The sequence below is a fragment of the Schistocerca piceifrons genome, chromosome 1 (assembly GCF_021461385.2).
Source record: "Schistocerca piceifrons isolate TAMUIC-IGC-003096 chromosome 1, iqSchPice1.1, whole genome shotgun sequence".
Taxonomy (NCBI): domain Eukaryota; kingdom Metazoa; phylum Arthropoda; class Insecta; order Orthoptera; family Acrididae; genus Schistocerca; species Schistocerca piceifrons.
In genome coordinates this window covers 573,016,999-573,044,532 of record NC_060138.1, presented here as the reverse complement: position 1 = coordinate 573,044,532, position 27,534 = coordinate 573,016,999, and the positions used below count along the sequence as shown (strand labels likewise).

Below are 27,534 nucleotides of genomic sequence, written 5' to 3'. Positions count from 1 at the left end.
ATATTACCCGTTTTCCCCTATATCTTACATCTATTCTCCTAAGCATTTTGAACATCTGGTATAATTTCACGTTGTCGAACACTTTGCCCAGGTCGATAAATCCCTTGAACATATACTAATTTTTTGTGAGTCTAAATTCCATTATCTATCTTGTCAGAATTGCTTTTCTGGTACCTATATTTTTCCTAAGCCTAAATTTATCGTTATCTATTCTTTTATTGTGTGTATTATTCATATCAGCAACTTGACCACAGAATTACAGACGATAAACACCTTAACGTCAGGCTTTTCGAAGGATCTAGGGCGTATCCTAAGATCGATGAAGTTCCATTCTCAAATGTTCGGTGTGGGTTCAGGAAACATTATATGTGTATATATATCCTGTAAAAGGAACAGGCAGGGCTTCTAGTAGTCCTATCTAAGCACAAAATGCGTGAAATGTGACGCAGGATTGTCTCTACAATGTTTCGAAACATACCAAATAAATCACTAAACCAAAAATTGCGTATTAATTTGTGTTTGTTGTTATGAATCGGCTTAAAAGAATTATTTTGTTCAAATTTTGCGTTATTTCTGTTAAAATATGCCTATAATACTGTCAGTAATAGAATTACAATGTCGCAGGGAAAATTTAAAATACGCATCTAAGTGCCCAACGTGTCGATATGGATACGGTATGTTACAGAAAAACTAAGATATAGAAAGGTCAAATAATTGCTCGTTTGGACTATTTAGTTGTATAAAAAGTCAAAAATTTGAAAATGTTCAAAAATATCCAGTTTTGAAAAAATAGAGTAGTTAAGAAAGTTACAATCTAACTGGTAAATCTATGGAGCCGATCAGTTCGTTCCCACTCCAAGAAATAACATTGCAAAGCATTCTGGAGTCAGTAGTAGGAAGGCGAATGGAAGATTTGACAAATGGGATCTGGAAAAGCGCTGTGTGTCTTGCAAGGGAACCGCATATAAGTCGCCTGTGAGGCATTGCTTCAGTGTGAGGAGTCCTTATCTTGAAAGCTGCCGAAGTGGATGATTTCGAGGATTACATTAACTAGCAGGTTTCCTTAATTAGCTACAGCTCATTTTTCACCAAGATCTACAGAGGTAGTTCAGTGAGTTCGTGGAATCAGATCTCAAGAGAAAGTAAACAAATTATTGGAAGAACCTAACTGTAACTTTACTCACTTGCCATGCATTTTTAGCACTAATTACTGTCGTTATTACGCATCGTGTTACTCTGATAGCCAGCTGTATTATTAAACGCCATTTTTTATGTTTGCGTATTCATTTTTTTCCTACTGGCAACCATGCATTTGGTTATTTTAAAGTGACATTATTCTCGTTTATCTACACCAAACACCGGAGCGGTCGTGTTTTGTGCGCCATCAGCCCAAGTTCGTTTCAATGTGTGAGATCCGAATCTTCTTAGGAAAACAATGGTTCAGATGGCTCTGAGCACTATGGGACTTAACTTCTAAGGTCATCAGTCCCCTAGAACTCAGAACTACTTAAACCTAACTAAACTAAGGACGTCAAACACATCCATGCCCGAGGCAGGATTCGAACCTGCGACCGTAGCGGTCGCACAGTTCCAGACTGTGGCGCCTAGAACCGCTCGGCCACCCAGGCCGGCAATCTTCTTAGGAGTCGTTGCTGCGCCGTCACTATTTAAAGACAGCAACCCATTTGTCATATGGTAACGGAGTTTCTCGATATTCAGGCAATGAGTCCATCCCGCCTACAAAACTACGTCCGTGTCCTCTTAGAACCTCGATGACCGCCTAGGAGTACTTGGAGGAAGCGAGGCACTGAATCATTCGAAGAACTTTAATTGCAGGTGACAGACAGAGAAGGAAAGCAAAGAGGATGAGCTCTAAATGTAGATGTCCCATAGGAAGGACAACCAATGCTCACGCGGTTTGATGAACACATGGTAGATGACGCTGTCGCATGGTACAAGGAAAATGATAGGTAAAGAAAAAAGAACGTTGATAAGACTTCTGAACATTTACCTTGTAACCATGTAACTAAAAACATCCTAAACCTCGTTTCGTAACAATTACAGCATTGAACTTTCAGGAATCCATTTCATCAAGTAGGCCCTACTGGTATACTGGAAACGGAATTTATTTTGTTCTTCCCATAGCGTGGGGAACAATTATTGTTGGCTTTTTGTTCAAATTCTTTAGGCCCTTCTGTGACACCCCGGGTCACTCCAAATATGTACTTTTGGGAAATTGTCAAAACTTTAAGCAACCGAGTCAAAAATATCTACCTGATACTTTTTCAATCTAGCAAGCTTTTGTGTTCAGTACATTAACACCAGATTACTGACGTAGAAAATTATTCGAAACGAAATTGTTTATGCAGCGTGGAAATCACAATAACGCCGAATGACCAAAACACAAGAAAACAGGTTCAAAGCATCTCATCTTCCCAGCCGAATTTCGCTGCGCCACATATTGTAACACTCTTGACGCACTGTCGGCGTTTGAGTGCCACTTCGTGTACACTGATTCCTATTGCAACCAGATCTGGATTCACTGCTTCACAGGCCAATGGTAGAGTTATTTTTTCCGCTCCAAGTGATGTTGTGCATTCATACTAGTGGGATTCTGACGAGCTTCCGATTGTCGTGATGCCGCGCACTGACCTTTCCGTTTAATCGGAATTTCAAATGGGGCCCGTACGGTTTGGCCTATGTCTCGTCCAGTGTAATGATACAGTGCAAGAAAGCCTTTCCTTCGCTCTCACCAATAAAGTTTCCCCTTCCTGGGACAATGAATTCACGGTGTTCTTATTTCAATTTCCAGGAGTATATATATATATATTCCATGTGGGTACGAGTCGTATCATAACTGTTTCCGCATTTCCGTCGAATCATGCGAAATCATCAGGATGCACTTTTCTTATGTCCAAGCGTTGTTCCGAAAGTTGTTCACAGTCATACGCTCTACTCCTGTCTCTCGAGGCCCACTCACGAAACGTTTGGCATCGATCGGTGTCGAAAAACGAGGCAAGAGCAGATGGCTTTTCTTTGATAGGGATCCACCTGGCCTTGTTGAAGGCTTTTACCCACGTTGCCACTGTTCTACAAGGCAATGCGGATTCGCCGAAAGCCTCTTGAATACCTTGATAACTCCATCCTGCTCTACGCCCTCTGGCACATTCAATTCCAGCTCTGTTATCCATGTCTCGAAAATTTCGTGACAGACTTCAGCAGACCGTCCGATACATGCGACTCTTTTAAGTATTCATGCCCATGATGAAAAAGGAGAGTCTACTTGCAGTGAGGTCTGTAACTGACGTGATTTGTTCAAATGGTTAAAATGGCTCTGAGCACTATGCGACTTAACTTCTGAGGTCATCAGTCCGCTAGAACTTAGAACTACTTAAACCTAACTAACCTAAGGACATCAGACACATCCATGCCCGAAGCAGGATTCGAACCTGCGACAGTAGCGGTCGCGCGGTTCCAGACTGTAGCGCCTAGAACCGCTCGGCCACCAAGGCCGGCGATGTGATTTGTAATCGACGTTATTTCATTACGTTCTGTTGTATGGCATTGTTTCCGCTATTTAAGTCCGAACCCTTGTTGATTTTACTGTGTAATGGGGAATAAAATAAATGAAGAATGTATACATCGCAGAAGATGCAGTTTCAGGTACTCAGCCTAAGGACAAAACACTTTGTAAATGCACAGTGTCTGTACTGTATGTTGAGGGGCTGGGATGTGAGGTGTCGCTGACCGGCCCAGAATCGCACACAGCGCGGGCAGCCTGAGTAGGCGTCCTTTGAGCTACTGTGCCCTGGTGTTGCGCGTCAGCGAACACGCCTCTCAGCTCGCAGGCGGCACCCCGGGGTCAAGGCCGACACCTGTCTGCCTCCTGAACGCCAGCAGGAGCAGGCAGAGGCGCTGCGAATCTGCGCTCAACGTCTGGCGATACGAAGGCGAGGGCAACGTGCCTATTATCCTATTCCGTTTGAGCATCTGTCCTATTCTTATCGTGTAAATCATTTTTCCTTACATTCTCAGTCGAAATTCCTTTAATTCTTCTGCTCGACTAGAGTGTTATCCTCTAGCGCAAGATTTTTGTTACACTGTAATTACCATTTGTCGTTAAATTCCACGCCATTCTTACTGACATTCAATGAAGAAGCTTGCAGAATGCTGCCCAGAATCGATGAATTACGACCGCGTACTCGTTGACCACTGAAAGCTGTAGGTGAATGCCTGTAGCACCGGCTTTGAATAAGTGGTTCTACGGAAAATTTTAACCGAAATCGAGCACAAAAAAGTACTGCCGTCCAGCAAATAAATTAAAGCAATTTTCACCAAAAAAATGACACACGTGAAAGTATATCATAACACAAGGAATTTAACAACTGACATACTGACAACTGAAAGCATGCGACCTTGGTAATGTTCGTATAATAATTTATTACATCCACGATCGCCTGCCGGAGTGGCAGAGCGGTTCTAGGCGCTACAGTCTGGAACCGCGCGACCGCTACGGTCGCAGATTCGAATCCTGCCTCGGGCATGGATGTGTGTGATGTCCTTAGGTTAGTTAGGTTTAAGTAGTTCTAATTTATAGGGGACTGATGACCTCAGATGTTAAGTCCCATAGTGCTCAGAGCCATTTGAACCATTTTTGAACATCCACGATCGCTTAGATGTATAAAAAATATTCACATTATCCGTTACGGCAAATAACTGCCATCTTCAGATGTGCGTCTGTGAGAAGTTTAACAGTGAATCAGTCACATTTGGCGTTCAAAATACACCGCACGCTTGATTACCTAAAAAAAGGGTTCTTCTTGTTCAGATCGCGTAAAAAACGTCACAGATGATAAACTTTATGAATTGCCTTATACTAACTACGATTCTGAAATTGAAGAAGTTGATGACGACAATTCTGATGAAGACGATCAAGCCATTGTCTACTCCGAGCATTATTCACAAAGTGAGCAAGCATATGATCCTGAAGATGATTGGAAGGTAATAGTGGGGTTGTAAGTGAGATATATTTCATAGGAAGAGACAGAGTAAATGGAAGAAAATCTGATGTGAAAGTAAAAGCAAGACGAAACAAAAAAGAATCACGAAAGGATTTTTGTTTATCATTAAAGTTAGAAATTGTGAGTCTTTACAAGAGAAACCATTTAATTTAGAAGACAAAACAAAAATGATTTATCTCATGAAGTTAGCAGACTGTTATGTATTGTGTACCCCTATACATAATTCTACTAGATGCACGCCATCTTTACTAAAGAGTGTCACTTAAACAGTTTGAAATAATAATAATAGAATATTATTCCTAAAATAAGTTTCCTGTGAAATGATGGATGTGTGTCAATCCGTGTGGTGTATGAAGTACGCCATGCGCCCGCTAACGTAAGTAGAATGTATGCACCCATTCGATGACTAATCCACAAAAATCTTCGTACAGACGAACAATTAGTTAGGCGCTTTGAACATTATAGTCTTTTAACGTCTCAGTGAATGTACATATCGTCACATGATAAAAGATTTCGCCTTCTTTTTATCCTTAATGTTACGACATAGCTGTATTTTAAGCGTTTTTTTGTTTGGAAATATACGTTAACTTTGCCGCTACGAAAATATTTCGCAATTTTATCGGATACCTGGCCGTATTAAGTCATGGGAACACACGTCATTTTTCGTTGTTAGTGCAGAGTTTGCCCTATGCTGTAGTTTCACTTTTCCTTTCATCTTCTTGTTCAGTAATGTCACATGACTGAATCTACAACCGTTGTTTGTTGCTATATGTTTTAAAATTTTAAGTTCTTTTATCATTTCATTTACAGTCTGCGACAGTTTGAGGATTCCAGTGACCATAGCATAGAAGTATACATTTTTATATTGCTGTAGATGGCAGGACTGCACGTTAATAATGACATCGGTGGTCGAAGACTTTGTTAAAATGGATATTTCATGTTTACCTCCAAGTTTGGTTACTGTCAAACCTAAGGAACTGAACTTGTCATTTACTTCCATCTTACAAGGGAACCTCCCCATCGCACCCCCCTCAGATTTAGTTATAAGTTGGCACAGTGGATAGGCCTTGAAAAACTGAACACAGATCAATCGAGGTAACAGCAAGAAGTTGTGTGGAACTATGAAAAAAATTAGTAAAATATACAAACTGGGTAGTCCATGCGCAAGATAAGCAACATCAAGAAAAAGTGCGCTCAGGAGCGCCGTGGTCCCGTGGTTAGCGTGAGTAGATGCGGAACGAGAGGTTCTGGGTTCAAATCTTCCCTCGACCGAAAATTTTACTTTCTTTATTTTCGCAAAGTTATGATCTGTCCGTTCGTTCATTGACGTCTATGTTCACTGCAATAAGTTTAGTGTCTGTGTTTTGCGACCGCACCGCAAAACCGTGCGATTAGTAGACGAAAGGACGTGCCTCTCCAATGGGAACCGAAAACATTTGATCGCAAGGTCATAGGTCACCGACTCCTCCACAGGAAAACACGTCTGATATATTCTATACGACACTGGTGACGGCATGTGCGTCACATGACAGGAATATGTTGTCGACCCACCTAACTTGTACATGGGTAAAAAGATTCTTCTACCTTGCCCCATTTAGGTTTTCTTGTGGATGTGATAATCACTCGCAAAAAAGTGATGAAAACATAAGAGTTTGTCACATAAACTGAAAATATAAAATTAAACTTTTCACTCGAGGGAAGACTTGAACCTAGGACTTCTCATTCCGTAGCTGCTCTCGCTAACCACAAGACCACGGCGCTCCTAGACTCCCATTGTCCTTGATGTTGCCTATCTTCGCATGGACTACTCAGTTTGTATATTTTACCAATTTTTTCATAGTTCCACACAACTTCTTCCTGTTTTCTCGATTGATCTGTGTTGAGTTTTTCAAGGCCTATCCACTGTGCCAACTTATAACTAAATCTGAGGGGGGTGCGATGGGAAGGTTCCCTTGTTAGCTGTGAAAGTTAAATCGGGATATATTGCGCTTAATCTGAATTTAGTTCAGCTTCATTAGCTTCGACTAATATGATAAGGTCGTCAAGATATTGTTTGCGGTCCACGATTGTTTCCTGTTGTTTATAGGAATCTACTGAAGAATCTGCATTCAAAGTCTTTTCTAAATATATCTGCAAGTGTTCCAGATAAGCTATCCCCCATTGCTGTTGCATTTTGCCTTGAAATTTGAAATAATTGAAATCCAGCACCAACTATAAAAAATCTGTTCACCAATGCTTAATTTTCCGTACCTATTTAGGTCCTTCTTAATGATTTCAGTAGTTTCTTTGACTGGGACGTTTGTGTTATACCAATCGAAGCGAATGTGATTCGTTGCGTATTGCAACACCTCTAATAACGTTTACGAATTCAGGGCGTTGTTATGCTGTTAAGACTGCTGTCTTCTTGATCCTGTCATTGAATATCATATTTTTAGCTTGGTATCTGATATTGATAACAATTGGATGACTTCGACGATTCCATTGTATTCAAAAAACATCACTGTTTTATAAATGTAATCGTCATCATAAGATGGAAGTAAATGACAAGTTCAGTTCCTTAGGTTTGACAGTAACCAGCCGTATCAGCCTTTTCTGCTTGCGCTTCAGCTTTTTAATTGTTTTAATTTAGTTTAGATTTTTATTTTCATTTTTTGTTTCATTAGCTAACACTTTTCTAACTTAAACATTGGCATCCACTTGTTGGTACTTACACATCTGAGCCAGTTATTAAGCAGTTTTAGTTTCTGTTGAAATGTGATTAGTTTCCCGTCGATGACGAACAGTTTCAGCTCAATGACAGGACAGTGAACCTAACTTCCTAACAAGGGTCTGATATATAATGCTAAATTAAAATATTTTATACAATGAAGAGGTACAAAACCCAGTAGAAATTTAATTTTCGCAATTAAATAGAATACAGCAGATCCTAAAAGTGCAATAGTAGCTCTAACGAATAAATACCAACAAATGGCCACGAATGTTAAAGTTTAAAAAGGTAATTAATGAAAAGAAAAAGAAAAATCTAAACGAAATGAAAACAATTAAGAAGCAGAATGAAAACTTTCAGGAGAATAATGCAATTGTAACGAAAGAAGATATGGATAATACGGCAATTTTACGAGTACATTTATAAAACAATGAATTTGTTTGAAGACAATGGAATCAGCTAAGTCAATAAGAAGAACATTCTTAACAAATTTGAGAAAGACATCAGGGGGAATCACAGGATGCAGCAAGTTTTCTAAACCTTCGTATGGGAGACTGATATTTTGGGACACCTGTAGCATAAAGACATCGTTAATCGCCTTACGTGAAGACATTACATTATATTCTCATTCTCTCTACCAATAGCAGGACAGCATCTAATATCAGGACATTTATGTTGGCAGGTCTCAAAATGATCAACATCGCGGGCGTGGTGTCCATCGTTCTGTTCTACGTGCTGATCCTAGCGGTGGGCATATGGGCCGGCCGCAAGAAGGAGGCGGGCAACGACTCCGAGGAGGAGGTGATGCTGGCGGGCCGCAACATCGGCCTTTTCGTCGGCATCTTCACCATGACAGGTGCGCACTGCACACAGCTGCCGCTTCAACATGTGTGGCTCAACAGGCTGTCCACATTTGTGTGGAGGAAAAGATATCTTCTAGTGCGGTAATATCCAAGAGGGTGAAAATGTTAGGCTACTGTAGAATCTAACGAGACTTGGTTCCAATAAACAGATATTGCTCTCTGGTATTAAAAATTCGATGGATTGAAGTAAATATCTCAAGGATGCTCTTTTTCGGAATCCTAATCCAACGACGCATGCTATTCATTCGCTTGGAGTGTAATAGTTGCTATCAAAAATCTTTCAAACGAAGTCAGGAAATGTTGGATACAAGTAACCCTTACAACTGTTCATACTACGACAGGTATGTGTCATTAATTGGTTTGTTGGTGTCACGCTGAAGGAATGCGCCTGAAACATATCTGTTACCCTTTTTTTTTTTTTTAACATTAATTCTAAACACAAAGCACAAATTTTAAATTTTGTCTTACATGTTTGGTTAACGTTTCATTTTATTTTGTTGTCGTTAGTGTTGTGGACCAAACAGTGATTTGGTGCATCTGTCGATGGTGATCATCCTGTTCTAATTATATCTAGTATCTTCCCATTATTTATCGGATCCACGTATCTATTATACAGCTTTGTTCCGATTCACCACCTATCGAAAACGTGGATTCCTTTCTTGTCTGAACCGCCTATCGTACATGCTTCACTTCCGTACAACAACACATTCTAAAAAGACTTTTCAGAAAATACTTCCTAACATTTAAATCAGTATTCGAAGTACACTTTTTTTCCACAAACGCTTTTCTGGGCAACCTGTATTTTGTATACTATCTACTTCGGACATAATACGTTATTATGCTGCCAAAATACCAAAATTCATTTCTTACTTTTACTATCTCATTTACTAATTTAATTATCTCGGAATCGCCTCATTTAATATGATTACATTCCATTACCCTGTTTTTAATTTATTGCTCTTTGCAAGACGTCCATTCCTTTCAGATGCTCTTCCAATTACTTTGTTGCCTTGACAGGATTACAACGTCATCTGCAAACCATAAAGTTGTATTGCTTGTCCCTGCAATTTAATTCCCTGTCCAAACGTCACTTTTGTTTCCTTAACCGCTTGCTCAGTGAACGGAGTTAATAACAACGGGGATAGGCTACAAAATCTACCTCACCACTTTCTCAGCTATTGATTTCCTTTAATATCCTTCGTCTCCTACAACTGGAATCTAATTTGTGCACAAGCTGTACATAACCCTTCGCGCCCTGTATTTTATACCTTCTACCACCAGCCTAAGAAATCTCTTACATCACATTTATTGAGGGTCAGCTGTCGATGTTGAAAACTTCTTGAGGTATTTCGCCGATGATTCTGGTTATAAGGTATAAAGAAGTTGCAACGTTCGAGAATTGTAATAAATTACAAAAAGACTTACAGAAGTTTGGTTTGTGGGGAGCTCAACTGCAGTTTCATCAGCGCCCGTACAAAGTTTCAATTGTTACACAGTCCATGTTTTTAGAAAGTCCACTGTTATGAATGATTATGATGATGAAATGATGAGGACAGCACAAACACCCAGTCCCCGGCAGAGAGAAATTTCCAATCCGGGAATCGAACCCGGAGGCCCGTGATCCAGAGGCGACAACGCTAGCCACTAGACCGCGAGCTGCGGACAAGATCTACAGAGAATCTACGCTTTCAGAAGCGATTGGCATTTGATACCCAACATACACAAATGTAATGCGTACAAACAAACGGAAACAGCCGTTATTGTACGATTACATGTTTGCTGTGCAAGTAGTCAAATAGAAGGGCGATAACAAAGTTTCCATTGGAAGGCCATACGGTCCAGAATCTGTATGCCAATCAGACAAAATCGTCTTGAACACTGAGACAATCATCGCTCGGACTCGCTACGTTGAAAATATCGGTTTTGTAAAATATCGTGTCATTCTGCGGCAAGAAATCCGTAACTGCCTCTTCCGACAGGAATCTTTGACCCATCAAGGCCTTTTTGAAGGGACCGAAGGCGTGATAATCGCTTGGAGAGAATATCGGGACAACAGCGCGAGTGCTCGAGTCTCTTCCATTTGAGTTGGTGTAACTTCTGCGTTACAGCATTTGCGACATGGGAACGTGTACCATCACGAAGCAGCAGCGCGCCTTATCGCTGTTTCCCCGGACTTGGTATTCGGAAGACATGCTTCCCCACACACATTCTTCATTCTCCAATGGATGTCTGCCAGTGTTTGCCCTTCGGCAGCCAATAAAACAATAAGAGCACGTGGTTCTGTTTGGACGCATTTGGTAATAAAGTCACAATACTTCACGGTTATGCATTTACCGCATGCACGTCGGAACGACACGAGCACCACACTAAACCCTCGCTGTGATGTCGGTGCTTATATACCCACATCGGAGTCGCGCTACGTTGCGTATAACTTGCAAAAGCACCATGAATAGGAACTTTCTGATCGTCCCTTACACTTTAAAAATCTGGGACTATGCGTTCCGGACGATTCAGCTGATCGCCCACATAAAAATAAGCTAAAGAAAGGGAGAGACCAAAAGCAGACTGATTCTTTGGAAGAATGCTCAGTTGTAGTCCACCCGCGAAGGGGGGCGGCACCTTATACAACCATCGTTCGCTCTATATTTGAGTATTGATTGTCAGTAACGGCGTCATATTAAATAGGATTGATAGAAAAAAGACAGAGATCACAGGGAGAGCAACGTGTTTTGTCACTGTTTCATGTAGTAACCACGAAAGCATCTTTGAAGACGCTCGTCCAACTGCAATGGCAGACGCCACAAGAGAGACATTGTGGTTACCGTCAAAATTCCGAGAGCATACGTCCCTATGTGAATCAAGCAATATACTGCTTCCTACTTAATGTACTTCGCGAAAAGACCATGAAACCAAGATTAGAGGCCATCGGGAATCGCATGGAGGCTCACCATCAATCGTCCTTGCCGTGCACTTGCCTTGAACAGGCAAGGGGTGGGGAGGGGACGGGAGCGACAGCGGCACGAAAAGCACCCTCAGCCACTCAACTTATGTTGGTTTGAGGAGTTCTGATGTCGATGTAGACGCAGCTTGTGGTGTTTTCACTACGAGATAAGCCAGATGATGTAATGTGACGGTAGGTGGCCTTCGTCCACAACGCTCGAATTTGTTAGATTCGGAAACAGATACCAGATACTGGTAGCGTGAGGCCACCGGAGTGAGTGGCGTGTGTCACGGGTCATCCAAACTACAGGCTGACCCAAAATTTGACCTATTGTCGAAGTGGTCACTGCACCTGTGGTATATTTTCCAAACAGCTTAACTGCACGTGGAGGTCTATTTTTGAGTCAAGTCAAAAGCGCGTGGGGGAAACACAAGTAAGTTAGCACTACAGCATTTTCCTTCATATTTTCAAGGACTTTCTATGGCTGTAAGCTAGATCAGACGGATGTTAAAAAATTCTTGATAAAATACACATTCCCTTAATGGGACTCTCGTCAATGTATTTAAAAAGTCATGCAATAACAAAAACAGCGTTTAAAATACTCAGTATTGCTACAGGTCCAATTTAAAATCATTCCTATATATACTGCACATGGTTTTCACGTTTGCTGCAAATCGGCGAGGTCTGTCTGCATGATTTATGTGATTTCAGGTGGTTGTTTGAGTCTGAAAATTTTGAAATTTGTGGTAAGGTTCTATGGAACCAAACTGCTGAGGTTATCGATTCCTACGCCTACGCACTAATTAAACTAACTTAAACTAACTTACGCTAAGGGCAACACACACACCCATTCCAGAGGGAGGACTCGGATCTCCGACGGGGGTAGCCGCGCGAGCCGTGACAAGCCTCCTCAGACAGCGCGGCTACCCTGCGCGGCTCTGAGTCTGAACGATAGCATCATCAAAAATATGTATTTGTGGATGTGCACTGTGAAAATTAAGGCCGAAAGCGCTGTGAAATGTGTCACAAGCGTTAGTTGCGCTTGCAGAACTTGGGAGCCCAAATTTTGTGCGAAAACTCACATTCTGAGCATATATAGTTCGTAGTCAAATAATCAGCAAAACATGTAACATTTTCACTTTCAAGTATAATGATCATTAAATCTTCAACACAAGCACCAACAACCTCGTGGAGAGGGAGAAAAGCCAAACCAAACAACCGGTACAACGAGTTACCTTTATCAGCACTGTTTTGTTTATAATCAGAAGTAGCCCTTACGCCTAAATTTTGTCCAGGCCTGTGTAAAATGAAATCTACATCCTGCAACCGTTGAAAATAGCCGTACCTGACTAACTACTTTGCGTATAGTCACTTACAAATCAGTCACAATGATTGACGGTTGAAACTTAATAATAGTGACAAGGCTTTTACGATTCCAGTTAATACCTTTTTATACGTAGCGTCTGTTTTGTTAGGCAACAAACAAAATACTAACACTATGAACTTCATTTAACGTTTTCGGCAATGGTAGCAAAACAGACACTCTGACCCGATAAATACACTGAGGTGACAAAAATCTTGGGATAGCGAAGTGCACACATACAGATACCGATAGTATCGCGTACATAAGGTGTGAAAGGGCAGTGCACTGGCGGAGATGTCATTTGTACTCAGGTGACTCATCTGAAAAGGTTTCCGACTTGTTTACGATCGCACGACGGGGATTAACAGACTCTGAACGCGGAATGGTACTTGGAGCTAGACGCGTGTGACTTTCCGTTTTGGAAATCGTCAGGGAATTCAATATTCTGAGGCCCACAATGTCAAGAGTTTGGCGAGAATACCAAATTTCAAGCATTATGTCTCACCACGGACAACACAGTGGCCGATGGCGTTCACTTAACAACCGAGAGAGTAGCGGAGTTTGTGTATTGTTGTCACTGATAAGAGTAAAGAAACACTGCATAAAATAACCACAGAAATCAATGTAGGAAATCGGGCCGGCCGCGGTGGCCGTGCGGTTCTAGGCGCTTCAGTCCGGAACCTCGTGACTGCTGCGGTCGCAGCTTCGAATCCTGCCTCTGGCATGGATGTGTGTGATGTGCTTAGGTTAGTTAGGTTTAACTAGTTCTAGGTTCTAGGGGACTGATGACCTAAGATGTTAAGTTCCATAGTGCTCAGAGCCATTTGAACCATATTTTAGGAAATCGGACGAACGATTCGCTAGGACAGTGCGTCGAAATTTGGAAGCAGACGACCGACGCGAGTACCTGTGCTAACAGGGCAACCTCGCCTGCAGCGCCTCTCCTGGTCTCGTGGCCTATCGGTTGGACCCTAGACTACTGCAAAACCGTGGTCTGGTCAGATGAGTCCCGATTTCAGTTGGTAAGAGCTGATGGTAGGGTTCGAGAATGGCGCAGACCCCACGAAACCATGGACCCAAGATGTCAACAAGACACTGAGCAAGCTGGTGGTGATACCGTAATGGCGTGGACCGTGTTTATATTTATTTATTTATTTATTGGTCCGTGGGACCAAATTAAGGAGAAATCTCCATGGTCATGGAACGAGCCAATACATGAAATTATAACACGATAGTAGAAACAGATAAAATGAAATATAAAAAACATATTTAGGCGACAAGTCGTAAGTTTAAATAAAGAAAATCAACAATGTAACACTGGAATTTGCCTAATTTTTCAGCTCTTCCAGGAGCTCCTCGACAGAATAGAAGGAGTGAGCCATGAGGAAACAGTTCAGTTTAGACTTAAAAGACTTTGGGCTATTGCTAAGATTTTTGAGTTCTTGTGGTAGCTTATTGAAAATGGATGCAGCAGGATACTGCACTCCTTTCTGCACAAGAGTCAAGGAAGTGCATTCCACATACAGATTTGATTTCTGCCTAGTATTAACTGGGTGAAAGCTGCTTACTCTTGGGAATAGGCTAATATTGCTAACAGCAAACGACATTAAAGAAAACATATACAGTGAGGGCACTGTCAGAATTCCCAGTCTATTGAATAGGGGTGGACCAGAGGCTCTCGAACTTACACCACATATAGCTCGAACAGCCAGTTTTTGCGCCAAAAATACCCTTTTTGAATCAGAAGAATTACCCCAAAAAATAATACCATTCGACAAAAGCGTATGAAAATATGCGAAGTAGACTACTTTTGGTGTTGAACTGTCACTTATTTCAGATACTGTTCTAAAGGTAAATAAAGCAGCATTTAGTTTCTGAACAAGATCCTGGACATGGGCTTTCCACGACAGCTTACTGTCTATCCGAACGCCTAGGAACTTGAACTGTTCCGTCTCGCTTATAGTATGCCCATTCTGTCTGATCAAAATATCGGTTCTTGTTGAATTGTGAGTTAGAAACTGTAAAAACTGAGTCTTACTGTGATTTAGCATCAAATTGTTTTCCACAAACCACGAACTTATTTCATGAACTACATTATTTGATACTGTTTCAATATTACACACAAGATCCTTCACTAACAAGCTGGTGTCATCACCAAACAGAAATATTTTTGAATCAACTGTAATACTAGAAGGCATATCATTTATATAAATAAGAAACAGCAGTGGCCCCAGCAGCGACCCTTGGGGAACGCCCCACTTAACAGTGCCCCATTGCGACTGAACATCACTACCACTCTCAATATTGCGGAGAATTACCTTCTGATTTCTGTTCTTAAAGTAAGAGGCGAACCAATTGTAAGCTACTCCCCTTACTCCATAATGGTCCAACTTCTGCAGTAATATTTTGTGGTCAACACGGTCAAAAGCCTTCGTTAAATCAAAGAAAATACCTAGCGTTCGCAACCTCATATTTAATCCGTCCAAAACCCCACAGAGAAAATAGAATATAGCATTCTCAGTTGTTAAACCATTTCTAAAACCAAACTGTACATTTGACAGCAACTTATGTGAATTTAAATGCACCAGTAACCTTGTATATACAACCTTCTCGATAACTTTAGCAAACACCGATGGCATAGAAACAGGTCTAAAGTTGTCAACATTATCCCTGTCTCCCTTTTTATAAAGTGGCTTCACTGCAGACCAGCCACTTCCTTTACGACTGACCGTATGGTTTTAATTTTATCCTGAGACTTAGTTATTCTATCTGCATATCACTTACTTTTTGCCTTCCTAATAACGTTTTTAAGCACCTTACAATACTGTTTGTAATGGGCTGCTGCATTTAGATTTTGACTGTTTCTAACGTTTTGACATAATTGCCACTTTGTTCTACAAGATATTCTTATCCCTCTAGTCAGCCACCCAGGCTGCCTGTTTGTGCTAGTATCCTGTTTTGAACGTTGTAACGGAAAGCAACTTTCAAAGAGCACGAGAAAAGTCTTGAGAAAAGCATTATATTTATCATCTACTGTATCAGCGCTATAAACATCTTGCCACTCTTGTTCCTTGACAAGGTTTACAAAGGTCTCTACGGCAACTGGATCAGCTTTCCTACACAGTTGATAACTATATTTAACATGTGTTGCAGCACAAAAATCTTTTAGAGTTAAAATTTGTGCATCATGATCTGAAAGGCCATTCACCTTTTTGCTAACAGAATGCCCGTCTAGTAACGAGGAATGAACAAAAATGTTGTCTATGGTTGTTCTACTGTTCCCTTGCATTCTCGTTGGAAAGAATACAGTTTGCATAAGATTATATGAATTAAGGTCTACCAGCATCCTTTTCCTTGCACAATCACTTATGCAATTAATACTGAAGTCACCACATATAACTAACTTTTTGTATTTCCTATAAAGTGAACCAAGAACCTCCTCTAGCTTTAGCAAAAGTGTTGTGAAATCGGCGTCTGGGGTTCTATAAATAACAACAGTTAAAAGTTAAGCTCCATTAAATTTAACCACACCTGCACAACATTCAAACACCTTTTCAGTGCAGTACTTTGAAACATCAATTGACTCAAATGGGATGCCGTTTTTCACATACATGGCTACTCCCCCACACCGCAAAGAGCTTCTAGAAAAGCTGCCAGCCAACCTGTATCCTGGTAAAGGAAGCTTCTGAATTGTCTCCATATTTAAGAAGTGTTCAGATATACCAATAATTTCAGAGTCATCTATAAGCAGTTCACTAACTCTATCTCTAATACCTTGTATATTTTGATGAAATATACTAATTCCCTCATTACTCGGACACCTAAACTTTGTCAAAAGTGGTTCCTTTGTTAGAGAGACTTCTCTTAAGTAGAAATACCTATCAGCCGACTTCAATCTAAAAAAAGGTGCAGCTGTAACACCCACTACTGCAGGAATTTTCCCATGAGTGATCCCACCTCCCCCACCTATGCTGTCATCTATAAGCTTTGCCAACCTCCCCTTCCCATACCTGTTGAGGTGCAGGCCATGTCTAGTGAAACCCGTCCTGCTGACAGACTCCACCGACACCACTGAAATGTGACCCATGCTTTCTGTCATCAGCGCACCCCCAAGTCTCACGTTATTACGCCTGACGGCTGTATAAAGATGAGGCCGATCGTGGCGCTGAAACAGTTCCACGAAATGCGCATTCGTGTTGCCAGTCTGAGTGGCTATCTTTTCCAGGTCACCATCTATGTCATACTCCCCATCCCTATCAATACTATTACCAGCCCCACCCACAATCACTACCTGATCCTCTTTAGTAAAATCCCTACATAACCCCCCTATTTTAGCAGTCACCTGAGCCAATCCTGCATTAGGCTTCACAATGCTGGTGACCTGGTACTCATTCCTCAACACTTACTGCAACTGCTGGCCTACACCTCTGCCATGAGAACTACCTAACAGCAGAACCTTCTTCTTCCTCTTCTACTTTGCAACTGTCCTAGCCACCGTAACTGCTGAGGTCTGCTGCTCTGGTTCAGAGCGATCGATTATTGACTGGAAATGGTTATGTTCGGCTACCTGGAGACCGTTTTCAGCCATTCATGGACTTCATGTTCCCAAAGAACCATAGTGTTTTTACGGATGACAGTGTGCCAGATCACCGGGCCACAAGTGTTCGCTGTTGGTTTCAAGAAAATTCTGAACAACTCGAAGGATTGACTTGGCCAACCAGATCGCCTGACCTGAATCCCATCGAACATTTATGGGACATAATGGAGAGGTCACTTGGAGCACAAAATCCTGCACCGACAACATTTTCGCAATTGTGTACATCTATAGAGCAAGCATGGCTCAATATTTCTGCAGGGGACTTTCAACGGCTTGTTGAGTCCACGCCACGTCGAGTTCCTGCAATACGCCGTGCAAAAGGAGGTGCGACACGATATATCTTTTGTCATCTCAGCGTACATTTTTTAATGTTAGTCAAACGACTTAATTTTAAGATGATTCACATAATTCGGTAATAGCATTCAGTTTTACACATTGGAAGTTGTAAACACAATGAGAGTTGAAGAATCATTTCAGTACATACATTTTTTACTGTGCACCTCCAGCCTACTCCACGTCGTGTTTCTCTGTGTTTCCGAAATTTAATACTCCCAAGAACTTAAAGCCTCTTACACTTGTCATATACTCCATTTCTAATGTACTAGTCACGTACGAGGAGTGGGAAGTGGTCCACACAGCATAGCTCTCGGAGAAGGTGATTAATGACAACAGTGTTACCAACATTTGTGTGCAAACGTTACTGAGAAGCAAATAAAACACTCGCGGGCAGTCGACCTTTTTATAACATACCTCATCGTGCGCACTCGATCTGTTTGCTGAGGTAACGCTGAACCTTCACTCGCACAGTCGCGCAAACAGTAAACCTTTTCGCGCGCAGTCGATAGACATCCGCGGATAAGCGCACGGGTCGCAGGCACGTGTCTGCCGCTGGATGGGAAGCCACAGGAGCGGCGCACGTCGATACGGAGGGCAGGCCGCGGCCGCTGAGCTGAGTCCACACCTGCCGAAACACCGAGCAGGACCGCTGCTGGCAACAGCTCTACGACGCGTCTCCCACTTCTCACAGTAGACCAGGAGATTCTACTCGTTATGCCACACTCTAGTCTACCGCAAGTAAGAGAACTGTGCGGCAGTCTCACTGCCTCGAGGTGAATGTTAAAATGTTCTTAGAGTGAAGACCAAACTTAACATCTTGCCAATCTTGGACGAACAAGAACGTTTACGTTCGAGCCAGGTGCGATCACGAGCATAAGGAGCTAAAATACACTACTGTCCACTAAAATTGCTACATCACTAAGATGACGTGCTACAGACGCGAAATTTAACCGACAGGAAGAAGATGCTGTGATATGCAAATGATTAGCTTTTCAGAGCATTCACACAAGGTTGGCGCCGATGGCGAGACTTACAACGTTCTGACACGAGGAAAGTTTCCAGCCGATTTCTCATACACAAACAGCAGTTAACCGGCGTTGCCTGGTGAAACGTCGTTGTGATGCTTCGTGTAAGGAGGATAAATGCGTACCATCACGTTTCCGACTTTGATAAAGGTTGGATTGTAGCCTATCGCGATTGCGGTTTATCGTATAGCGACATTGCTGCTCGCGTTGTTCGAGATCCAATGACTGTTAGCAGAATATGGAATCGGTGGGTTCAAGAGGGTAATACGGAACGCCGTGCTGGATCCCAACGGCCGCGTATCACTAGCAGTCAAGATGACAGGCATCTTATCCGCATGGCTGTAACGGATCGTGCAGCCACGTTTGCAAGACAACAACCATCTGCGCGAACAGAATGAGATTTTCACTCTGCAGCGGAGTGTGCGCTGTGGGTACCGGGTGTGAGTCGTGCTTCGATAGCTCAGATGGTAGAGCTCTTGCCCGCGAAAGGCAAAGGTCCCGAGTTCGAGTCTCGGTCGGGCACACAGTTTTAATCTGCCAGGAAGTTTCATATCAGCGCACACTCCGCTGCAGAGTGAAAATCTCTTTCTGGAAACATCCCCCAGGCTGTGGCTAAGCCATGTCTCCGCTATATCCATTCTTTCAGGAGTGCTGGTTCTGCAAGGTTCGCAGGAGAGCTTCTGTAAAGTTTGGAAGGTAGGAGACGAGATACTGGCAGAAGTAAAGCTGTGGGTACCGGGCGTGAGTCGTGCTTCGGTAGCTCATCAGATGGTGGAGCACTTGCCCGCGAAAGGCAAAGGTCCCGAGTTCGAGTCTCGGTCGGGCACACAGTTTTAATCTGCCAGGAAGTTTCATCTGCACGAACAGTTCGACGACGTTTGCAGCAGCATGGACTATCAGCTCGGAGACCATGGCTGCGGTTACCCTTGACGCTGCATCATAGACAGGAGCGCCTGCGATGGTGTACTCAACGACGAACCTGGGTCCACGAATGGCAAAACGTGATTTTTTCGGAGAATCCAGGTTCTGTTTACAGCATCATGATGGTCGCATCCGTGTTTGGCGACATCGCGGTGAACGCACATTGGAAAGTATTCGTCATTGCCATACTGGCGTATCACCCGGCGTGATGGTATGGGATGCCATTGGTTACCTGTCTCGGTCACCTCTTGTTCGCATTGACGGCACTTTGTTTGAACAGTGGACGTTACATTTCAGATGTGTTACGACCCGTGGCTCTACCCTTCATTCGATCCCTGCGAAACCCTACATTTCAGCAGGATAATGCACGACCGCATGTTGCAGGTCCTGTACGGGCCTTCCTGGATACAGAAAATGTTCGAGTGCTGTCCTGGCCAGCACATTCTCCAGATGTCTCACCAACTGAACACGTCTGGTCAATGGTGGCCAAACAACTAACTCGTCACAATACGCCAGTCACTACTCTTGATGAATTGTGGTATCGTGTTGTTTCAAATGGTTGAAATGGCTCTGAGCACTATGGGACTCAACTGCTGTGGTCATCAGTCCCCTAGAACGTAGAACTACTTAAACCTAGCTAACCTAAGGACGTAACACACATCCGTGCCCGAGGCAGGATTCGAACCTGCGACCGTAGCGGTCACGCGGTTCCAGACTGTAGCGCCTAGAACCGCTCGGCCACCCAGTCCGGCACATGTCAGTTCTAGTATAATATATTTGTCCAATAAATACTCGTTTATCATCTGCATTTCTTCTTAGTGTAGCAATTTAATGGCCAGTAGTGTATATCCCCAGTAAAAGCAAAACCTTCAGTTCAGTTAAGCTGTTGTAACTGATTAAAACCATAATCTGAACGTGAATTACAGATTAACCTGCATCAGAGCACACGATCTCAAGAACGTACATCGTTTCAAAGGAATAAACGTTCACCACTAATTTGCCTAACTACGACAGCGTGCTGAAAAGTAATCCCCCGAACTCTTTATGGGCAAACTCTTAGAGCTTTTTAAATGAAACATATCTTTATTCTTTTTGACTACAAATTTGTTTCTCAACATAGTCACCCTGGCGGCGAAAACTGGAGATCAGTTTGCTGATACTGTCACTGTAGAGTGTTTGACTTTATTGACGGAGCTACAATCTCTGCTCTATTTGCACCGCATCATCACTAAGGTTTCGAAACAAATGAAAATCAGTTGGGGCTAAATCGGAACTCGTACGGAGGATGAACAATGAACTCAGGGCGTCGGATTGCTGCAGATGTCGCAGCGCACGCGTGCGCTCCGACATTCTCGTGCTGAAGGAGAGGATGTGCCATGTGGGGACGAACTCTACGAATTCGAAATATGTAGACATAAGAAAAACTTGTGGAATGTTAATAACTTTTATTTTACCTAAAAAGTTGTAAGGGTTTTCGCACAAAAAAATTACAGGAATTACTTTTCAGCACGCCATCGTATTGTCAATGGATTTAAAATGCATCTCTGTAAATTATACTTCGGCAATAACAATGAAAGGCTTTAATTTCAAAGAAACGACAGCTACATATCAAAAATCAAGAATATCTGTTCTAAGGCAAGTCCAATTATATTCTCCCAAAACTGCGCTACAAGCAATGCGCTGTAATATTTCCTGACGAATATTAAGTCTTCAGTTCAAATCAGTAGCCCACAAACCGTGGCCTGGCGCATATAAGATTATGCGTGGAATAAAGTACTGAATACACGATGTTTGATGGCATCAGTTATTTTCATTCAGCAGTCGTGGCTGCCCGTCGTTGCGTTGGGGCCGGCATCGCAGCCCTACCGTCGTAGCTCGTACTGCTAAGTGGCGGGTAGTTTCGTTTTCCGTGAGGCACTGCAGATCGCTGGGTGGCTCATTGCGATCGATAACTTGCGTAATATTTTTTGCAAACATTAGCACTTGACATTTCATTCACTTATACCTCGTCTGGCTGCTCGCCAGCAAAGCCTAACAAAATCTGCTAGCCGTTCGATACATCTGAGCATCAAATGAAGAATTGACGGCGTTATAAGTGGTCCACCAGAGCCGTATAAGTGCGTGGTGGGACAATTAGAACTGCGCGCTTTCGAATGTTCATCGTACATAAAATTAGAGACAATATATAAAGATGAGACTAGAGACGAGATACGGCAAGAAGAATTTGACAGTGCACTGAACGAAGTATAAAGAAAGCCCCCACAGTAGACGACATCAACTCGCAGTTATTGAGATCCTTTGGAGAACCTGCCACGACAAAACTAATCCACGAGTGCACGAGGTATTAGATAGACGAAATAATCTCAGATTTCAAGAAGATCGTAACAAACCCAATTCCAAAGGCATAAAGTGTTGACAGATGTGATTCTTACTAAAGTATCAGTTTAATAAGTCATGATTGCAAAATACTGACAGAAATTATTTACAGCAGAATGAAACATTTGGCGAAAGCTGACCTCAGGGAAGATCAATTTATATTTGGGGAAATGTAGACCATTTGAGGCAACACTGACCCTGCAACGTATGTTAGAAGACAGGGTGAAGAAAGTTACGTTTATAGCATTTGTAGATTTTGAAAGTCAAAACAACCTTTGGTGACATTAAAAGCAACGGTGGTAACATTAAGAGTGCAACGGGAATTCCACTGTTAAATGCAGAGGAGAGAGCAGATAGGTGGAAAGAATACATTGAAAGCCTCTATGAGGGTGAAGATTTGTCTGATGTGACAGAAGAAGAAACAGGAGTCGATTTAGAAGAGATAAGGGATCCAGTATTAGAATCGGAATTTAAAAGAGCTTTGGAGGACTTATGGTCAAGTAAGGCAGAAGGGATAGATAACATTCCATCAGAATTTCTAAAATCATTGGGGGAAGTGGCAACAAAACGACTATTCACGTTGGTGTGTCGAATATATGAGTCTGGCAACATACCATCTGACTTTCGGAAAAGCATCATCCACACAATTCCGAAGACGGCAAGAGCTGACAAGTGCGAGAATTATCACACAATCAGCTTAACAGCTCATGCATCGAAGTTGCTTATAAGAATAATATACAGAAGAATGGAAAAGAAAATTGAGAACGCGCTAGGTGACGATCAGTTTGGCTTTAGGAAAAGTAAAGGAACGAGAGAGGCAATTCTGACGTTACGGCTAATAATGGAAGCAAAACTATAGAAAAATCAGGACACTTTCATAGGATTTGTCGACCTGGAAAAAGCGTTCGACAATATAAAATGGTGCAAGCTGTTCGAGATTCTGAAAAAAGTAGGGGTAAGCTATAGGGAGAGACGGGTCATATACAATATGTACAACAACCAAGAGGGAATAATAAGAGTGGACGATCAAGGACGAAGCGCTCGTATTAAGAAGGGTGTAAGACAAGGCTGTAGCCTTTCGCCCCTACTCTTCAATCTGTACATCGAGGAAGCAATGATGGAAATAAAAGAAAGGTTAGGGAGTGGAATTAAAATAGAAGGTGAAAGGATATCAATGATACGATTCGCTGATGACATTGCTATCCTGAGTGAAAGTGAAGAAGAATTCAATGATCTTCTGAACGGAATGAACAGTCTAATGAGTGCACAGTATGGTTTGAGAGTAAATCGGAGAAAGACGAAGGTAATGAGAAGTAGTAGAAATGAGAACAGCGAGAAACTTAACATCAGGATTGATGGTAACGAAGTCAATGAAGTTAAGGAATTCTGCTACCTAGGCAGTAAAATAACCAATGACGGTCGGAGCAAGGAGGACATCAAAAGCAGACTCGCTATGGCAAAAAAGGCATTTCTGGCCAAGAGAAGTCTACTAATATCAAATACCAGCCTCAATTTTAGGAAGAAATTTCTGAGGATGTACGTCTGGAGTACAGGATTGTATGGTAGTGAAACATGGACTGTGGGAAAACCGGAACAGAAGAGAATCGAAGCATTTGAGATGTGGTGCTATAGACGAATGTTGAAAATTAGGTGGACTGATAAGGTAAGGAATGAGGAGGTTCTACGCAGAATCGGAGAGGAAAGGAATATGTGGAAAACACTGGTAAGGAGAAGGGACAGGATGATAGGACATCTGCTACGACACGAGGGAATAACTTCCATGGTACTAGAGGGAGCTGTAGAGGGCAAAAACTGTAGAGGAAGACAGAGATTGGAATACGTCAAGCAAATAATTGAGGACGTAGGTTGCAAGTGCTACTCTGAGATGAAGAGGTTAGCACAGGAAAGGAATTCGTGGCGGGCCGCATCAAACCAGTCAGTAGACTGATGACCAAACAAAAGAAAAAAAAAAGATTTTGAGAAGCTTTTGACAATATTCAGTGACATAAAATACAGGGAGCGAAAGGGCTCTTTACAATTTGTACAAAACCGGACTGCCGTTATGAGGGTCGAATGACCTATAAGGGAATCAGTTTTTGATAAGGAAGTGATACACGGTTGTAGCCTACCCCCGATATCATTTAATATACACACTGAGCAAGCAACAATGGAATCAAGGGAGAAATTTGGAAAGGGAATCAAGGATTCAGGGAGAAGAGATAAAAATTTTGCAGTTTACTGATGACACTGTAATTCTCCTTGAGACGAAAAATTAGGTGGACTGATAAGGTAAGGAATGAGGAGGTTCTACGCAGAATCGGAGAGGAAAGGAATATGTGGAAAACACTGGTAAGGAGAAGGGACAGGATGATAGGACATCTGCTAAGACACGAGGGAATAACTTCCATGGTACTAGAGGGAGCTGTAGAGGGCAAAAACTGTAGAGGAAGACAGAGATTCGAATACGTCAAGCAAATAATTGAGGACGTAGGTTGCAAGTGCTACTCTGAGATGATTAGATGATGAGATGAGCAGTTACGGCTAATAGATATTGTCCTGAAAAGAGAATATAAGATGAATATTAACAACATTAAAAAAGGTAAGGTAATGTAGTTGAATTAAATCCGACAATCTGAGGGAATTAAATTAGGAAATCGTACGCTTAAAGAAGTAAATGATCTTCAGTATATGGGCAGCAAAATAATTAATAATGGCCGAAAGAATTAACATAGTCATGCAGACCAACAAAAGTAAGAAAAACATTAAAAAAGGAGATATTTCTTAACACAGAATATAAATTTAAGTATTACAAAGACTTTTCTGAAGGTATTAGTATGCATTGTAGCCTTGTACGGAAGTGAAACATAGGCGATAATAAGGTCAGATAAGAAGAGAGAAGAAGCTTCTGATATTTGGCGCTACAGATAAGCCTTAAAGATTAGATGGGTAGATCGAGTAACTATAGAAGAAATAATGACTCGAATTGGGAAAAAAAGAGATTTATGTCACAAATTGACCAAAAGAAGGGATCCTTGATAGGACACAACCTAAAACATCAAGGAATTGTCAGTTTAGTAACAGAGGGTGGATGTTTCAGTGTTGTCCACTCAAGCTTTGCCATCTTGGCTGTGGTTTTCTCCGTGACCTGTGGCCGCCTATTATCAACTTCAACTGTCTGACTGTCTGAATACTCTGCACACAATGGCTTATCGTACTCCCACTCCGACTGACCATGGGTATGTCAGCCAAAGTCAGATTATGAATGCGCCGTACATTATTAGGAGTTTGCATGGTGACCCGCCTACGGCTGCGCGGAATGTCCCGAGTAGCACCGTGGCCACTTTCGCCAGATAATCTGCTCGCCTGACGACTAAGTCTTCTGTGATTAGCAGCGTCGTCCCCATACAGCTTCATCAGTCTTTTGTCAATGTTTGTCACCGTCTCGTTCTCACAACACTACAACACTGGAACAGCGCGTTGCTTCAGACGAAAATCAAGTGCATCAGCCATTATTAGAGAGCTACGACAGCGTGACTCGTGGAGACAGGTAGAAATAAATTTGAATACAGGAAGAAAGATTGTTTCTATGACATAATTTATTAGCAAGATGTAGAACAGAAGTTGAAAATCTTGAAAAAAAAAAGATTATTTCTTTTCGAGGGACCTCGTTAATGTAAAAGTAGTATCGAATCGTTTGGAAAGGCTTTCTTGGTTCTCACCCACTGGGCACCGTTATTTTGCGAAACGTGAATGTTTCTTTCATGTAACTTTTAAGTGTAGGTGAATGTTGTACGTCGGGGTACGGCTTACTGTGTAGAATCAGGTTACTGATGGTGGTGCAGCACAGGAGGAAGGAGAAACCAAGTGACCCAGTGTTGCCGCACAGCTTTTTTCTCTCGATTACTTGTTCTGATCTTTATTAGGAACAACAGAAGTATTATCATTTGAGGAGTGCACACCAATAGGTTCACTCTTTCCCCTGAAATAAAAATAACAACTGATAGCTGCTCTTCATCAGCACATACCTTCAATCCAGCCAACACCTTACGTACGTCTGTTTTCTACGCGTGGGACACTGAGCCACCAGTGTGAAACATACTTCCCATAAGGCACCTCGACAGTCTACTGTAACTACGCAAGACAGCACTTCTAAACTGTTCCGTAGAAAACTTCATGTCAGATTAAAGCTGTGTGATAGACCGAGACTCGAAATCGGGACTTTTGCCTTTCGCGGGCAGATGTTGTGCCAGTTGAATTACCCAAGCAAGACAGCTTTACTTCCGTCAGTACCTCGTCTCCTACCTTTCAGACTTCACAGAAGTTCTCCTGCGAAACTTGAGGGCCTGGCACTCCTGGAGGAAAGAATACAAGTGTGTGAATTCCTAAGGGGCTAAACTGCTGAGGTCATCGGTCCCAAGACGTACGCACTACTTAAACTAACTTATTCTAAGAACAACACACACACACCCATGTCCAAAGGAGGACTCGAACCTCCGGCGTGAGGGGCCGCGCAGTCCGTGGCATGGCGCCTCTAACCGTACGGCTACTTCGCGCGGCAAAGAATACTGGGCAGACGTGGCTTAACCACAGCGTGGGAGATGTTTCCAGAATAAATTTTTCACTCTGCTGCGGAGAGCGCACTGATATGAAACTTCCCGGCAGATTAATACTGTGCCGACGTGGAACTCGGACTCGGCACCTTTGCCTTGCGAGGGCAATGCTGCAGAGTGAAAATTTCACTCTGGGAAAATCCCTAGGATGTGGCTAAGCCATGTCTGTGCAATAACCTTTCTTCCGGGAGTGCTAGTCCTACAAGTTTCACAGGAAAAGTTTTGTTAAGTTTGGAAGGTAGGAGGCGAGGTACTGGCGGAAATAAAGCTTTGAGGAGGGGTCATAAGTCGTGTTTGGATAGCTCAGTTGATAGAACACTTGCCCGCAAAAGGCAAATGTGCGTGGTCAGAATGGGTACTTCTTATAAGCAGATTCGCAGTGCATTTCGACCCAAAGGCACTAAACCCCATGAGCAGCCAAAAGAAACGGAGAACTCCAAGAGGATGCTTTTTCTAACATATGCTTGCCGTGTCCAAACCCTTCCATGGGCACGTTTTTCTGAGCTTGTTAAAGGTGACAGCCGGTGGTTCAATGACTTGCTATGAACCACCGATGCCATACTGTAGAAAAACAAAAAACGTTTAGGCACTCATTTTTTTGAGAATTTGTGTGGGAATGTAGCTTCCGATGCACCATGATATGATACTATCAATTTTTTAGGAATTTTTTATTATAAAAATTGACATTGAAAAACAAAATAAAAATATACATAATTCCTAGGCTATCTTTTCTTCACAAAATGATGAGGAAAATTTAAGTACTGGACGTTATGG

General features: G+C 42.2%; 1 protein-coding gene across 1 annotated transcript in view; it reads left to right on the top strand.

Annotated features, from left to right (window-relative positions):
* Window positions 1-27,534, top strand: part of LOC124801666 (high-affinity choline transporter 1) — a 262,510-nt gene that overhangs the window by 54,185 nt on the left and 180,791 nt on the right. Inside the window, exon 2 of the mRNA XM_047263090.1 lies at window positions 8,411-8,584. Within this exon, the coding sequence (XP_047119046.1) occupies window positions 8,419-8,584 (166 nt within the window). The 5' untranslated portion in view covers window positions 8,411-8,418. The remainder of the gene's footprint in view (window positions 1-8,410; window positions 8,585-27,534) is intronic.